Below are 18,619 nucleotides of genomic sequence, written 5' to 3' on the forward strand. Positions count from 1 at the left end.
TAAATTAAAATATGCAAGGTCGAATATAGAAGTAGGTTCGGAAATATTTTAAAAATGCATTATTTATTTATTGAAAATACATTACATGGAAATGATAAAATACATTGCTTACTTAGACACAGATAGGCTATGCAGTGGAATTTCTCAATATCAAGGTAGGATGAGAAATAATATTATCGGTTTTATATGTAATTTATTTAATCTACTATAATTCTATTTTATAAATACAAGAGACGATGTATTTATACATCGTGTACTTAATTCATTGAAACTGGTTCAAATGAATTAAGCGACATAATACTAACAATGTTTTCCTCGTTCCCCCTAAAATATTATGTACTAGTATTTGATTAGAGTATACACGCATTTTATTCATAAAATAAATACAATATTATACTCCTATAATAGGGAACAAGAGACAGACTTTTAGCTGAAAGCTGTGGTTAAAGGTTGAATACAATTCTATTCACCGAATTTCTTTGAATTTGACTTATAACTTGACCTGATTTAGAAGTTTTATTTCGAAAAAATTAATGGAAAATAAATTAAAATGAACATTAGACTCAATATTTTATGACTTTTGAGCTCAAGAAATAATACTGGAACAGAGTTTTTTTTTATTCATTCAAAATTGAACGTTTTTTAGTGGAATGATTCTGATATAAAAATTGTAGAATATTTCTGAGTTTGCGCTAATACTTCAAGGAATAAGTTGGATTTTCGAAAGTCCAGTGATTTGAAACAAAATTTACCAAATTCAAATTTAAATTCAATATATTTGCCAAAAAAATACAAGAACTGAAGCAAAAACAACCCTTTCATAAAGTTTTTTCAACATATCTACGATATTTAATATAGCAATATATTATCGATCCTGTATGTATGAACGCATTTTATACAGCAATACCTCAAAGTATTTCCAGAGAACAAAAAGGACACTCTTTATACAATGTTGGTAGGCCCGCCCTTATCATATATTGTACATATTTATATATAGAGCCTATATTGTATACACCTTGAACATTCCTTTCTATCATTTTGCCTGAATACAATCTCATTATAAATACCCCACAGCTATATATCTATATACTTTAACGAGCATGAAATTTTTCCGCTTTTACTGTAGATATTGAACTGAATTTATTCGAAATTTTATAAATATTCTAAAACAATAGATATACATCATTGAAGTCGCCTAACACCCTCTGCTTTTATTTTACACTATATGTACAGAACATAAAGTAAGGGAATGCCGATCTTATTTTAAGTAATAATTAGGTATTTGTAATTATTGTTGTTGTTACATATCAATACGCTTATAATCATTACTATAATAACTGTATTATTTATTGTGGTTAACATGATTTGTGATAAATGTTTTTTTCTAGGTGTGTTGGACTGGAAAGTAATACATTAATATTAATTGAGTATAATTATTGTGATTTATGAATATTCTATCATTTTTATTATCAATAATATCAAATGAACATTACAACCTGAACAATTTATAAAATGCCTACCCGATTTTTAAATTTTCAGGCATATTGAACTGGAGTATGATATATTTTTCACAAGCAGCACCCTATTGAAATTGAAAATAATCATTAAATATCCTTAATAATGTATATACTTTTCAATTACTCATGTAATAACCATTATTAAATGAAACTTCAAATCAAATGCTGTAAATCACCCTGAAGACTTCTGCTACTGTACTGCAAATATTGACAACAGGGTAAACAGCTAGATGGATATTCTACTATACAAAAATTCAGTCATCTGTAGAATTCAAGTAGAAAACAGCTTCTATTTCCAATCAGAGAACACATCCTTTTATTTATTCTAAATTTTTTTAGTCAATTTATTCTGAATGCTATACAATTAAATAGGATTGGAGACCTATCCCATAATATATAGGTGTTTATCTCTGTACCCTATTTTATTGCATTTATATGCATTTTCAAAGTTGTAAAACAGATTTTGAAACAACCTGAAATATGCCAATTTCAGCATATCAGTAATATTTCTTGGATGAAAAATACTGTAATTTTTATCTCTTCCTTTAAGCACAAACTTTAGTCAAGCCCCATAGCTTATATACAGAATACAAATTACTATAATACTATCATACAAAATGTTATTCTTCAATGTTCTTTTCCATCACGAACTGCTTATTATTAAATCACTTTTTTCTAATAGCAAAGAGTGACAAAATGTTATATATGAAGTTAATCATCATCAATCAATGATTTCTGTTGAAGCTGCAAGATCTTTGATCTTTTTCACGATAATTTATTGATCACAATATTTTGGTTGAAAGCAAAATTGATGATAATTATTCATGTCCACTGTTATAAGGTTGAGAGAGAAAAATAACTCCTCCAAATCTAAAAATAGAATGCATGTGACTACTGTAGTTCACATTTCACAATATTATTTAATATCATAATGAAATCGACAGCTTTGTTCTTGGATTTCAAAATCAAATATTGATTAATTAATTAATTCAATTGGCAAAACAGTAAACTAAAGCTTCATAATATTTTATTGTTCACTTATATAATAAACTGTGCATAAGCTCACACTTCAACACTTGTTGTAGCACCTTTTAATAAATCATTCAAAGAAATTTGTATATTCTTCGAAAATCTTCCAATTGCCATTGGAAGTTAGATGAAAACACGAAAAGTCGCTAGCTTTATCAGTATTTACACCACAAAAACTAAATACAAGCTCAATAAGAGTTTATATCACTTTTAGAGCTTACAATAGGATTAGATTATCGCACTAAAAATTTATACAAAATTACACATAGTAGGCACACAAAAATAGATCAACTCCAACCTGAGAAAAATCGGACAATCATACACAATATAATATGATAATAAATCTGAGTTGCACCAAGCAGAATAGATTCAGTGATGTACTATAGAGAGGTTCACGTTATAATGGCAGTGGAGAAGGATAGGATATAAGCGTCGCTGATTCTCTGCCTTGTCACTGCCTTCTATAGAGGATAGCTGATGTATATCTGATGTAATATTATATCTATTCATTTTAATTGAATAAGGATAGCGAACCAATACCTACTCTCAATCAGTTGCTGACTTAATAACGTAAACCTTTTACCTATATACATGTAGGCCTATACTTTTTGTATGCATGTATACTACCATTACCTGTATACTTTTGTATTAAGCTGTAGTGAGGTCCACGTTATAATGGCAGTATTCGATTAAAATTGGTGTTGCTATCCTTGTCTATCATTCAACAAAGCAGATAGCGCTATCCTTTTCCAGCTCCGCAACAATGCCAGATTGTTTTTTAGCTATGTAGAATTATAATTGATTAACAAAATATTCAATCTCAATTATGAAAATTTATTATTCAATCATTGAAAAAGATATTCTCCTCGAGAATGAAATATAATTTATTATTGATAAACAAGAATGAACAATTAGTTCATATTACTCATCTATTTCACTATCATAACAAAATGCTAATTTTCTAATTTACAAATTGTTAATTGCTCTTGTAGAATAAAATATAATTGATTATTAATAAACAAGAATGAACAATTAGGTAATATTACTCATCTATTTCACTATCGATAACAAAATGCTAATTTTCTAATTTACAAATTGTTAATTGCTCTTGTAGAATAAAATTAATTGATTATTGATAAACAAGAATGAACAGTTAATATTACCGTACTCATCTATTCCACTATCCATAATGGATTGCTAATTCATAATTGATTTTTGACGACACTACAGTAAAGTTTTTTGAATAAAAGTTGTTAATTACTAGTACTTACGTGTGAAGCTAATATTATTACTGTCAGATATACCGGTATCAGCTATCCTCTATCAGAAGGCATTGGCAAGGTAGAGAATCGGCAATGCCTTTCTCTTATAGCTTTCCACTTCCCTGATAACAATCACTTCACTATAGATAACGTAAATCCCACAGTATCCTAATTTTTGGTTTAGCTAGAGTAATTTTTCACTGTTATTGTTGAAAAATTGATGTTTTTTGTTTGGATTGGTGTATTTATTGTTTGATTTGTGGCGTTTGTACAGGGTGATAAAAAGCCAGACTCGTCAGGTCCGAACGAGATAGTGACCTGCACCAATTGTGGACCCAATCCGTGTACCCATACCGCCAACAATGGATGTGCCACTGAGGTTAGTCTATCAATAATTCATTGATTGAAAAATGTGCCACTTTAAAAATGTGCCATTTGTAGCAAAAAACCACTGAGCTTAATACTGAGCAACTTGGAGGTAGCAGTGACTAATAGAGACTATAGTCAGGTCCACGTTATAACGGCAGTGTTTGATTAACAATGGTATTGCTATCCTTGTCAATCATTCAACAAAGCTGATAGCGCTATCTCTTTCTCGCTTTACTCTGATGCCAGATCGTCTTTTAAAAATTTAGAATCAATAATTAATTAACAAAACATTTCATCTTAATTATCAAATTCATTAAGGAATTATTGAAAAATATAATTTCTTGCTTATTAAAATATAATTGATTATTTTAAACGTGAATGAACAGTTAATATTACATCAATGAACCCGTATCAGAGCGACCGTCTATAGGAGGCATTGACAAGACAGAGGATTGTTCTCCTATCTTTCTCCACTGCCATTATAACGTGGACCTCACTATAGCATAGATGAAAGATAGTTTAAAAAGCTATCCCATGGTATAGAGGCTGTTCATGTTTCAAATTTCAAGCCGTTTTTTTGTCAACTCAAGCCGATTACTGTCGACTGTTCATTATCACTGTTTTGGACATAAATAAGAGTGTGAGAATGGCACAGTATGAGAGACTGCCAGCGTCACATAGCTTCACAAAAAATAACTACTAGGACTATCGGCTTGAGTTAACAGTGAAATTTGTAACATAAACGCCCTATACCGTGCATATCACCATAAATGATACAGTATCACCACACATGATACAGTATCAACACAATATGATACTGTATCATATTAACTTGATACACCATCTTCTTATGCTATCTTTACTCTATGACACAAGTCGGGGCTACACTAATGCAGCGTTCCGATCCGACAAGTGTCCGATTTCAGACAGGCGAGGCATTTAAATTCGTTGTCTATTCCGCTGTCATACAGTCGTCCGTCTGTATGATCGGAACGTTGCATGACAGGTGTCCCCCCGGCTCAATATTGTGCTATTCTACAATCCACCGTTCAGTAAATCCATTTTTTTGAATGATGATAAATCAATTTATTTCCATTACAACTTATTTAACGGAAGCTTTCATGTCTGCCAATTGGAAACATGGCAAGTTTAAGATCCTTTTCTCCATGTATGAGACCTTCCCAGAAAATCACTATGTTTATGAGAGGCTGAATGATTTTATTAAACTTGCCTAAGACCAAGTGATATCTTTGAGATCCAGATATGGAGTAATGTGTGTGTTATTATATAGGTCTTCTGAATACAATTATGGATTAAAATGTATGAATTCAAGGCTGCTACTGTCTTCTATTTATAAAATTGAATTATAATACCCTTTGAAATTAATAAAATAATATATTAAGAATACAAATTATAACAGTGTGAACACTGAAACTAGTTGTTATAATTTGTATACTTAATCTATTATTTTATCAATTTCAAAGGGTACTATAATTCAATTTTATAAACAATAGATTTAATTCTGCTTTCCTGATAAGTTATTGGAATTAATTTAATAAAATAATGATTCAATGAATGGGAACTAGAAGTGTCTTCATTTAAAATAATTTTCTACACTTCTAACCAGAAAAACGACTAATTTATCATTTATTCTTATGGAAGAATTCACACATTGGCAGACTCCAAAGAGAATTAGCTTCAATATTATTAAATTCTTTTCTCTTGATACTGCAATCATTCTATTTGCTCAAGCAGATCAGATATCTATTTGGAAGCAGGGGTTTGATGTTCTAGTCCATTTCTATGAATGAAATCTGTATAATAATTCTCCCTTGTTTCTGAATATTCTTGGATTTCAGTCTAATTATACCAAAAATTGTACATTCTCAAACTGACATGTGTGAAATAATTTGATGAATGAGAATTAAATCTAAAATATGTTATCAAAGAAATTGTAGAGAGAATTTTTCACGTTCAATCATTCTAGCATAAATGTACATTTTATGAACCAATATGAATGAGATAAATTGGAAGATTAATGAGGATGAAATCCAGATATTCTATCCATGAGAGACGATTTTGGCCATGAAATTGTGAAGCGAATTTACGTCTAATTATTCTAGAAAGTAATTGTACATTTTTTTAACCATTATGGATAAAATAATGCGAATAAATTTGGTGATGAATTTATCCAGATATTTCATTCATAACAATTTAACACTTTTTGAACCCATATATAGATGGAATGAATGAAATTTTGGAAAGGAACAGTTTTGGGCTTTAAGCCTGTTGTTCCTTCCCCAATTTTTCATAGTTGAGAATTATATTGTATCTATCAATGAATAAATAAATAAATTTCAATGAGGTTGAAACTAAAAATTTGTCAATAACTTTATGAAGAGGGCTCACTTCCTCATGCATGAAGAACAACTAAAATTATTATTGCTTCGACAATATGAAATTACTTAAATTCAGCAACATGCTATTCGCACAGCTTTTTAGCCTGAATGGCATAGAGCACATTATTGCAAAGCTTTTAAATAAAATATTCTGAAAATATTGAAGAAATTCTATCAGTTTCAAAACGTTTTATTTTAAAAATTTAGGTATTTTACCGTTGATAGTTTCTTTCTTGATGTGAATAAAATGGTGGGGTTATAAAACAGTTTGTTTTCTAGGCTATTAGAGACATTGAAGAAATTTTATCATTTTCTTCAAAACGATTTCTTCAATAAAAATATATTTTATTGTTGACAGTTTTTCTTGAGGTGAATAAAATGGTGGAGTTTTAAAACAGTTTGTTTTGTGTTACACTCCTTTCTCATGAAGCAATACTTCTTCATTTCATTTTTTAATTCGAAAATTACTTCCTGTTTGTGTGAATGCTTGTTTTGTTTGATCCAAAAAACGTAATTTTTGGAATTTGCAGAATTGTGTGCCAGTACCTTCGGCCAATCAATTCCTGGTGTACAGGTCAGTTTTTCCCGGTTTTTCCTATTATTGGTGTTGTGAACTACTTTTTTCCTTAATTTTTCTAGTTTTTCTAACTTATTTTCCTCTACTTTCTTTATTTTTCAACTCTTCCTACCTTTTTTCTTCTCTTCTATATTATAATAGAAAGTAGATTACTAATTATTGTTCATACTTTATTATTTTTTATCTGTCAATAGGCTACCGGTATATATTTTTAGGCTATCTGTTCATACTTTTTTATTTTCCATCAGTTATCTTTTCTCATCGATTTTAAATATTTTCAGATGGCAGGTGATCATAAATACACAACTCTAAATATTTCTCGAATGAATTATATTCAATCTGTATAGTTCTACATATTCCCATTAATTATATAATATTTGGACATAAAATAAGCGTTTGGTTGTCCCCTATGGGAAGGTTTTACATTATATTGTAACCTATATCTTCCCAGCTTTTCTTATTCAATTATTGTATGTTGTTTTGTGAAGGAGACAAAATGGGGCTATTTGTTGTCACAATAAATAAAAAAATAGCTCATTAATCCAATTTCAACATGATGCCAGGAAAAACAGCTTTATTATGATATTTATTGTGAAGAAACAATATATTCTATTATAGAGCTTCAAAATATTTTCAAGTATTATACACAGCTTCGCAGTTTTTTTTATAACAAGACCTATCCAATAGCTGGATAAAAATAGGCAAATAAATGCTTCATTAACTTATTATAGTTTTTGAATTGGAAGTTGATTCTATAATATTATTAAATTATGCTTCATAGTTATTTTAATATGAGTTCTTATTACACGGCAAGCCATTTGGAGCTTTTCAGATCATTTTATTTCAGTGCCGAAATTGTTTGTAATTTTTCATTTTATATAATATAGAATTTTCCACTCAAGCTCTGCCAACTTATATCAATAATTATCATTATTGATTTTAATTAGCTTAGTATGGCGTAGACTAAAATCTACTTTATGATTGTCTCATTATTTACGGTATTTTTATTTTTTTTTCAATACACTATTTTTATAAAAATCATAGCTTGAAGATATCGTATCCGTATTAGATGTTCATAATTTCTTTAGACACAATTTTTTAAATTAACATCTCAGCTTTTAATGTATCGAACTGTAGGTTCCTCCTATTTATGTTTAAGCTCCATTTTCACATAGATTATTAATTGAATCATCATTATTGAAAGAATAAGATGTTGATGTTGTCAATACCACTATATTTGTTCAAAACTTAATTCACATTACAGAATCAGGTTTCATGGTAACACCTGCCACATCTTAGTATGCGTGATATTGACAACTAAAGGTGCGTACAGATTTACGCGCCGCGAACATGAGCAATTCACTTTTAATCAGCTGATGCCAAGCTTTTTATAACTGTATCTTACCGTTTCTGTAAAAATACAGATATAGTCAGCTGATTAAAAGTGAATGGCTCATGTTCGCGGCGCGTATATCTGTACGCACCTTTAGATATAGTTGTATTGACAACATCAACGTCATATTCTTTCAACTATGGAGAAATACCTCAACATCTCATGCCATACAATCAAATTATTGAATCATCATTGCTCTATTGAATGTTGTGAATGCATGCTTCTGCCATTATTTTTTCTCTCTCACTATAACTTTACAGAGCTTTGAAACCTTCAAACGTGATCAAACATAAGAATTATTGTGACAATAATTTGTTTCAAAGTTATATCAATTTCTATGGAATTTCTGTCAATTTATAACAGTTTTGTACCGATTTCCAACTATTTTCGGTCTTTTCTCATGGATTTTCAAAGTTATATCAATTTACATGAAATTTTTGTCAATTTATCACCGATTTCTAAAAATTTTTGGTGTTTTTTGGTCGATTTCAGGTTAGAAAAAAGGAGCCTCCGCATCCAATTCGAGTGGCGAAAACTATTGACGTTATAGCGCGCATCACTTTTCCAACTGCCTACGCTGTTTTCCTCATTTTCTTTTTCATTCACTACAAGGGCTTTTCATAATAATAACGATAGTCAAGCTCAGCGCGTCAACGTACTCCGTTTAGTCACCTCCTCAGCGTCAGCGTGTACTTCATTTAGCAATTTCTTTTGAACCATCTTCAACGTCAACGTTTTAGCCACTTTTTTTTAACCATCCTCAGCGTCAACGTGTACTTCATTTAGCAACTTCTTTTGAACCATCTTCAACGTCAACGTGTACCTACTTGTTTTAGCAACTTCTTTCTAACCATCCTCAGCGTCAAGGTGTACATCTTTCAACCACTTTTAAAATCCTCAACGACAACGTGAACTGTTTTTAGCAACTTCTTTTGAACCATCTTCAACGTCAACGTGTACTCGTTTTAGCAACTTCTTTCAAACCACCTCAGTGTCAACGTGTACTTCATTCAGCAACTTCTTTTGAACCATCTTCAACGTCAACGTGTTCTCGTTTTAGCAACTTCTTTCAAACCAACCTCAGTGTCAACGTGTACTTCATTCAGCAACTTATTTTGAACCATCTTTAACGTGTACTCGTTTTAGCAACTTCTTTCAAACCAACCTCAGTGTCAACGTGTACTCGTTTTAGCAACTTCTTTTGAACCATCTTCAACGTCAACGTGTACTCGTTTTAGCAACTTCTTTCAAACCAACCTCAGTGTCAACGTGTACTTCATTCAGCAACTTCTTTTGAACCATCTTCAACGTCAACGTGTTCTCGTTTTAGCAACTTCTTTCAACCAACTTCAGTGTCAACGTAGGTATTTCTTTCTGCCACTTCTTTTGAACCATCTACAAGAAATATGCATAGTTTACAGATGGAATTGAATAGAGAATGCATTTATTCAAATGCTAATAGATATATAATTATTATTTAACGAAAATCCTAAATAAATGCTGTAAAGCATTCTTCTGCTGTAAAGCAGAAGAAGTCTTCGGGGTGATTTACAGCATTTATTTAGGATTTTCGTTAAATAATAATTAAATATGCATAGTATCTAAAACATCAAGGCAGTACCTACTTAACATAACAAAGTATGTAGGTGTCATAAGTGGGCACTAATCAAAGTCACCGTTATTAAGGTCTGATCAAGGTCTTCATCAAGGTCTTCATCAAGGTCTTCATCAAGGTCTTCATCAAGGTCTTGATCAAGGTCTGATCAAGGTCATAATAGTCACAGATTCTAAGTCATCATAGTAACAGTTCATATGTGTTTAGATAATAGCAGCAAATACTGGTTGAGACTGAAATGTTGAGTCAAATCTGAAGAGGATATTATTATAATGGCATTTTCTGTTCTATAATTGTATTACATTTTTTATTCTTTTCATATTTTATTGCGAAGTATTTTATTTTGTTTGTATAGTGAAGGCTTCCCCAAGGCGCTCAATTCCAATGAGCTACTCCCTACAGCTCTTTAACATTTTGATAACTAGATATTGTCTATTTATAATTATTTGCTCACAAACTAGACAAATATATAAAGATTTTTGTATGTATTCAATTGAATTATAATCATCTATGACGGTGGACCCAATACTTTGCCAAGCGGCCAAGCTTAAACATTGAAATCCTATTAGGTGACTTTGAACACATTAAATAATCAGGAAATTGAAAATTGAAGTACGGTACCCGTTATTATAATTTTGATGAAGTCTTGATAAATAAAAAAAGCCCTCACCAAAAATTTAATATTATAAATAATTAATAGTCACTGTACTTCAGATAGGTTTTACTATTGGTTTGAATCTGATTTGACCTGGTTTTGACTTGAAGATATTCTTGGATTGAAAGTAGATTTTTTATAATGATTGTTTTGTAGAATTTGATTATGTTGAATCATATTTTATTAATTTAGTAATATAAAGCAAGAAACATCTCAATTTGTTGTAGGAATTCTCTCGAAAAAGTCCTAGAACAGAAAATGTTGGTAAATTGGAGTTATCAGTTATCAGACTAGTGGCTTACGGTACTAAAAACTTTGTTGAAAAAACGAAGTTTAGTACATTTTAGTTTAAATTATTTTTTATTCCTTGTGATCTCCTACTCTACACTCTCTAGCCTTACTGTGATGTTTTATTTAAATACCTGATAGGTTTAGTTGATCCTATGATAGAGTCTATAATTCAAACAAAAATTGAATTATAAAATTGAAGAAACTTCATATACGAAGGATAAATATTTACAAATATAAATTGGATCTGTTACTATTGGATTTATGATATTTTAATATGTGTGCTTTGTTGTTACCACTAAAAAATTTTAAGAAAGGAGAGAAAACATCATTTTATGCAAAATTATGGTTACCAGACGAACAAGATTAAGTTTTAGTATATTATTTATCATATTACCAAATTGTTATTGAATGATATATTTATGCTTTTTCAACTTGATCAGTTACCATAAGTTTAGTTCAAATTTATCTTAGAGTTGAAATTGTATTCGTTTTAGAGATATTACACTAAATTTCCAATCGTATTCCTTGTTGATTACATTACTTGTTATGTATGATAGAAAAATGATTAGCAAAGTATGGCTTATATTCGATATTATTGTTAAAAATTGTTGCTATAAAACTTTTAAAAATCCTTGGAGAGATTTGAAAATTTGTATTTATTGAACTAAAAAAGGAGCGAAATCTATGAGTACATGTTATTCTTAGAAAGTTGATATTATTGATGAAGACATTTTTATATTAAATTTGGTGTAACAATTATTTATTTTTGAAAAGTGAACTTGAAAAATGTAGATTACTGGAAGGCTTTACAGTCCTAGTAGTAATCATAGATGATAAAAATCATGGAGAAATTTTGTTTCTCAACATATAAAAGAAAAACAAGAGGAGAAGTAATTTAAATTGAGGTTTACAAGATGGTTATGCCTTATTCTAATCATCACTCAATGAAAATAAATTTTATTCTGATCTTATTTCAAAAACTTATTGTCAGATAAATACTAAACATCACTCAATAAAAATACATTCTATTTGTTTTGTTTCAAAAGCTTAATGTCAGATGAATAAAGAGAAAAATTTGATGTATTCCTGGATAAAATATATGTGAATCCTATTTCTGAAAATCAAATCAATAAGACACCTCTCAGAGAATTGTTTGCACATTTATAACTCAACACAACTAGCATAATTTTTTTTACATCAAGAGTATTTCACCCACCCTACAACTCACGTCCATTTTATTAAAATCCATGAATTTTTCTCAATTCCTTCCACAAATTCGCCTATTGCTGTTCAGTAGAATCAAATTTTCTATTCGTCTTACTATTAAGGGTAGTCTAGTGGTATAAAAACAAGCAAAACCCAAATATTGATAATTATAACTTGAGAAATGTCTTTGTAAATATTTAAAATAACTCTAAAACTTATGAACTTGAGTGAATAATAATGTAATGAGTTGAAAAATAATATTATATTATATATAATATATATTAATTATATATTATATTATAAAACACTACCCTAATCGGCTCACACCAATAAATTTAAATCATTCTATGTATAAATACTCGTAATACCGGCGTTATGTGTGGAAATGAATTCACACAATTTTCACCGAATTTTGTGTGAAGAAATGTCGGCAACGTAAAAAACGTTTATTGTAAATTATTTAAAACGGTTCAGTGGGCCAAAAAGTATGAAAAAGGATTGCTGTGTGTGTGAACTAACTTTGTATTTTTATCCAAGTAAACTAAGATAAGAAGTACTAATTTTTTATCAGCATGGTACTATATGAAGGTATTAATAGTGATTGACCTACCACAAAAACAGTGACATCTAAAGAACAAAAATGAATAGAAGAAATAAAATAAATTTGGATTCTGTGGTCATCACTGGAGAGATAAAAGAGAGCTGCATACATTATAAGTCATTCTCATCATTTGCTCTAGAAATCTAGGTAATAGAAATTGCTCTAGAAAATTGATAATTTGGTTTAATTGATAAATGATAAATAAATTGGTAATTATTGGTAAATAATTTGGTTTAATTGATGAATTGTTATTTGCTCTAGAAATGAATAAATAAATAAATCTGATCGGCAGGAAATGCACCAGAGCACACTGCTAGAGTATGTACTCTAAATCACTCTAAAATCTGTATAAAATAAGTTGAGGCTTTGACAAATAGACAGTGTTGCCAAATTGTGCGAAATTTCAATCTTCTCGTGTGACAGGATGTACTCAATTCGACAACACTGTCGATGCAGAGTTGTCAATTTGAATACATTCAGTCATGTAGGCTTGCATGGAAAGATGGAAATTTGGCAACACGCATAATTTGTTCAAGCCTCAACTATTTTTTTTCACAAACAAGATTTTTGTAGCTAAATGGATAACATAAATTATAAGTTGATAATATAGGTAAAGATATACGTTTTTTAAGAGTTGATTATCAAGTACCTACTTATCATAGGTACTACTTCATTACCAGAGTAATATGAAATGGATAGTTCCATTTCAATGAATCTTAAATAATTATGAAAACTCAAAGAATATTTAATCTACAAAAGTGGATCGATAAATCTTGCTATTAAAATATTATTGAATTAGGTAGGTACTCCATACTGAAAACTATTACCGTAACAGTTTGGACAGTTTCAAAATTGAATTATTTTAATTTTTGCTGTTGGTGAAGTACCGGTACATAAATGCGTCTTTTCTGTACAATGAGGGACTAAATAATTATTATATCTCAGTGTATTTACAGGTCAAGGTACTAGAGTTGGAAAAAGAAGCTGAAAATTATAGGCCTTGTGAAGAAAATTATTATGAAAGGGGTCAATATACTATTAGTTTAAATATGATGAACCTTCAGTATTAGGTAATTTATTTCCAAGAGGCTTGATGAGAATGACTTGTTTTGGATGTAGAATATTTGGAGAAAATTAATTAACGACTTCTATGTACATTTTGTAGTCTAGAGCATTTTTAAAATATTGTTCTCGTTAAGAAAACAAAAAGCTGATTGTTTAGTTCAAACTATTTATATTTTTCATTCGACCTACCTTAATAAAGTTTTACAATACTACGTCAAAATGCGGTGATATTCTATTTGTAAACTTAGTAACAAAGATGCTTTACAAATCGCTGCTTCTAATGAATATGATAGAGCTAGATTTATAGTAATTTATAAATAGATATTTCAAATTTGTTATCATCTGTCATTGTTGATAAGAAGCATAGCATAAAGCACGCTTGAATATTTTATTAAGTGGGAAATTTTCTTCTAAATTTCAGCCATCTACCATTGGCAAGCCTGTTTTTGTGATAGTAGTTATTGTTTGAAAAATATTGATATTAATTGTTACCTGTAATCACTATATTCACTATATTTATCTCAAGTGCACTATTCGGACCCAAAAATGCCTTCTTGCCTGCCTTTGAAACATTATATTTATTGTTGTACCTAGCTATACTAATTGCACATAAATTTAATCATAAGACAATTATTGTTTGTTATAATGAATTTATCAAGTATTGTCAATGTTTATTCAGAATTCTTCAACATTGATATATGTTGTCCTGTTTGTTATCACTGTTGTTAAGTAATGAACCATCATAATTTCGTGGAAAGTGAGATGGATAATCCATGTTCTGTATTATTGTGAAAGAGATGTCCATATTGAATGGTTACATGATTGACCCGTGATTATTATTAATTTGGTTGAGGAGATCCTATGACATTTTTATATTTTAAAAAATTATAATTTGACTACACAACTAATAATTTTAAACATTGATTAATTATTTGTTCTCATATGAATTTATATCTAACTGATATATATTTTAGTCAACTATCACAATAAATAGTGTTTTTTTTTAAATGAACTACATTAGAATGTAGGCTGTTATCCTGAACAACAACATCGACTACACGCTTTTGGTGTTTTTGTATTATTTATTTAAAATTTGAAAACACCAAAGCTTCTAAAATAATTGTGCCTTTTTGCTTTCTGCATTTCTAATCTAGAATAGACAAAAAATGGAAACGAACAAGTTTCAAATTTGAACGATTCAAAATATGAAAACATAGCCGGAGGTAAGGTGATGCAAAAGAATTGATCACAAAGTTTATAGATTTATTGTTTCATAATAATATAGACTATTATTATTTGTTATTTCAATATTATAATTTGTAATATTCCTATTACAAAAAATAAACAGAGCTTTTTTGAATCTGATTGGTAGATTAGTTATTTTCAAATCACAATCATACTGAATGGAATCATCATTCATGATTATTAATTATTGCTTACAATAAATATATTTTTTGTAACTTCTTCTATCATTCATTTACAATTGACAATTATTTGTTGTTTATAAGAAGTTATGTGAAATAAATCCACCACCAACCGGCTAAACTATGCAATAAGAAATAATACCAATAAATAATATTGTAATAATTATACCTCATTCTTAAATTTTATCAACATATATATTTGCACAACTCTTGTATAAACACGTATGCCTTTTTCACTTGTACGAAAATTATATAAATATATTTATTTCTTGAGCATTGTTATACTACTCTGTATATGTCTAGGCCCTTGAAATCATGATGTTAATCTAGGATAGTTATGAAGTTTAATATTTGAGTTTAAAGAGAGAGCTATGTAAATATAGAAATAACCATGTAATCATGCTATTTTGATGGAGTTAATTATTAGGTGACAAAGTCTTTTCTAAGTTGGCTACTGAAGTATAAATTTATTGTTCTATCTATAAGAGTAGTAACGGTTACCAAAGGAGTGAATTTTTCTGTGGATCAATTTTTTCAATAATTTTGTTTTTGATTCTCATTGAGCTTCTCAAATTATTTTGGAAATGTGAAAAAACGTTTTCCAGATCATGGTTGAAGAATCTTGTACAAAATGTAAAATAACACAACTATTTCATCATTCTACTATCATAAAAGAAGAGAACTCTCTCATATATATTTAAACAAGCGACCTGTAAATAATAGTCATAATAATAATGTAATAGTAACTCGAATACAATTTCCGTTACAATATTTTTTTTTGTGAGTGTGATTGTGAATTCGATAAAGTGTGAATTTTATAAAAATAAACTATTGTAAGTTATTCAAATTTTGGTAGATGGCTTTAAAAAGTAGTTTTGTCATTCTTATGGGAGAAAATAATAATGTAATTCAGATGAGATTTTTACACACAACTGAGAATTTATCAGTAATGACGAATTCTAGAGGTATTCACATTTTTTGTATCTATGAAGACAACATCTCTAAATATTTTTTTTTGTGAGAAACATTTTTCACACCTATTTTTTTCAAAAGTATAGGTTACATATTTTAATTTTTATCATTTGTAGATAATAAATCCAAGAGAAAAATACCTTGTTTCCACCTATGATTTCCAGTCAAGAACAGCATAATTTCTATCATAGTTGATATGTTTTTATCAATGTTCTTATGTTCCCTAGTCAATATATTTAAATATCAATTGACAGAGCTATCTCTGGAATAAAGAATAAAAGCTGCCTTATAAAAATTAATGGTAAACATTAATGCAATGTGCTGTCGTGAATTGATGAGAGTTATTATAGATGTGTCATTTAATTGGCCACCATACTTCTTATTAATTATTCGTCAAGATCATAAAGAATAATCAAAAATCAACGATAAATATGTGTAAAATAATAGCAATTTACCCAAACTTTTAATATGATATTGATTTGAATTTATCAATTCTACAAACCATGGAGCAAATTAGAATTAGTTATGCACTCTTCTTAACAGTATAAAATAGGCAATAATAACTGAAGTAGTTAATAGAAATACATTATTAGAATATTTCTCATTGGTTTGTTCCATAATGATTTCTCACAAATTCAATTGTTAGCCATGTGCATTCTCATCTTTCAGATAGATTGAGCTTTTTCAAATAGATAAATAATTTGTAGGATGGAATGCGTGTAAAGGAAGGTTGTTTCTATGATGCTATTGAATAATTTAACTATGATGCTTTCAATGTGTCAACGGAATTATTCTTATTGGAAATTTCAATTCTGCAATAGACCACTATAGTGATGTCCACGTTATAATGGCAGTCATTGATTCACATCGGTGTTGCTGGCCTTGTTTATCATTCGGCAAAGCAGATGGCGATATCCTTTTCTAGCTTTGCAGCGTTGCAAGCACCGTTGTTAAACTAATTAACAAAATATTCAATCTCAATTATGGGAATGTATTATTCAATCATTGAAAAATATATTTTATTGACGAATAAAATTTAGTTGATTATTTTGAAGCAAAAATGAACTGTTATATATTACATCCGATATTCTAGTATCAGCTATACTCTATAGAAGACAGAGAATCGGGTCCCCTATCTGTCTCTCTCATTATAACGTGGACCTCACTATAGAATTTTTTATGTTTCTGATTGGTAGAGAAATAAACTATAGTGAATTCGAGCAGATGTTTAAATGCTGCATGCTAGACGGTGCTATATCTGGAGTGTTAAGTGTTTCCCGATTTGAAATAAACTGATAATTATTGTTGGAATAAATCGATAGATTTGTAAATTTGTAACAATTGATGCCGTTTTTCAAATCTCATTGTCAATCTTGTGAATATTGCCCAATCACTGCATAAGATTAATGATAAAAACTAGTCATGATAGCCGATGGAATTTTGGCATTTAACAAATTTGAACTCGTCTATTTTTCACTTTTTCACACAATCAAATTCTAGTAATATTCTTATTGACTGACCAAGTTGCTAGTTCAGTACTGCAAACAGTCATTTTTGTATTTTTAGAGCACTTTAAACATTAATCATAATTACTACTATACAACGATGCATATTGTTCATCTCTGTACATTTGGATAATTCTTACACTGATTGTACTCTACGATCTATGAATTTAAATATTTACTGTAGGTGTTTCCAATATTAAAATATGATGAAAATGTGTTATGTAAATAATATTGTAAATATAGGCTATTTCATCCTTGTATATTTTATGATCATGACTTTCAATAAAAGATTATGATACACATTAATAAAAAATGACATTTGTATTATTATTATTCCATCCCATTCCTTGTTATATTATTTAAGGTATGAAATAAGATCTAATAAGTATCAAGGATTAAAAGCAATTAATATATATTATATAAGACAATAATGTTGTTGATTAAGAGATCAAATAGGCCTATGAAGTATTAAGAATTTTTATTAAATTAAATAAAGGCTATCAATAATTTTTTCAGCTAAACTGAGCACAGTATTTCTTGAAAGATGAATGGATGCGCGCTGAATATCTGGAATACGGTAGGAGAAATATGAAGCTAAATGAAACTCTTTATTGAATAAGTAAAATTTTTTAAAGAAATTAAATATCCTCTGCCAGTTTACACATAAAGGAACCTACAATGGATATGCTGATAATATTTAGAATATTATGCGCGAATTTATATTGAAGAAGGATAAGGA

At 29.2% G+C, this 18,619-nt stretch overlaps 1 protein-coding gene across 1 annotated transcript in view; it reads left to right on the top strand.

Annotated features, from left to right (window-relative positions):
* LOC111049903 (glutamate-gated chloride channel) overlaps nucleotides 1-18,196 on the top strand; it is a gene marked incomplete in the record, with an annotated part of 235,061 nt that extends 216,865 nt beyond the window's left edge. The window contains 2 exon segments of the mRNA XM_039433746.1: nucleotides 4,083-4,187; nucleotides 9,039-18,196. Of these exon segments, the coding sequence (XP_039289680.1) occupies nucleotides 4,083-4,187; nucleotides 9,039-9,170 (237 nt within the window).
* Nucleotides 18,197-18,619: the final 423 nt, after the last annotated feature.

The sequence above is a fragment of the Nilaparvata lugens genome, chromosome 8, assembly GCF_014356525.2.
Source record: "Nilaparvata lugens isolate BPH chromosome 8, ASM1435652v1, whole genome shotgun sequence".
In the NCBI taxonomy this organism is placed as follows: Eukaryota; Metazoa; Arthropoda; class Insecta; order Hemiptera; family Delphacidae; genus Nilaparvata; species Nilaparvata lugens.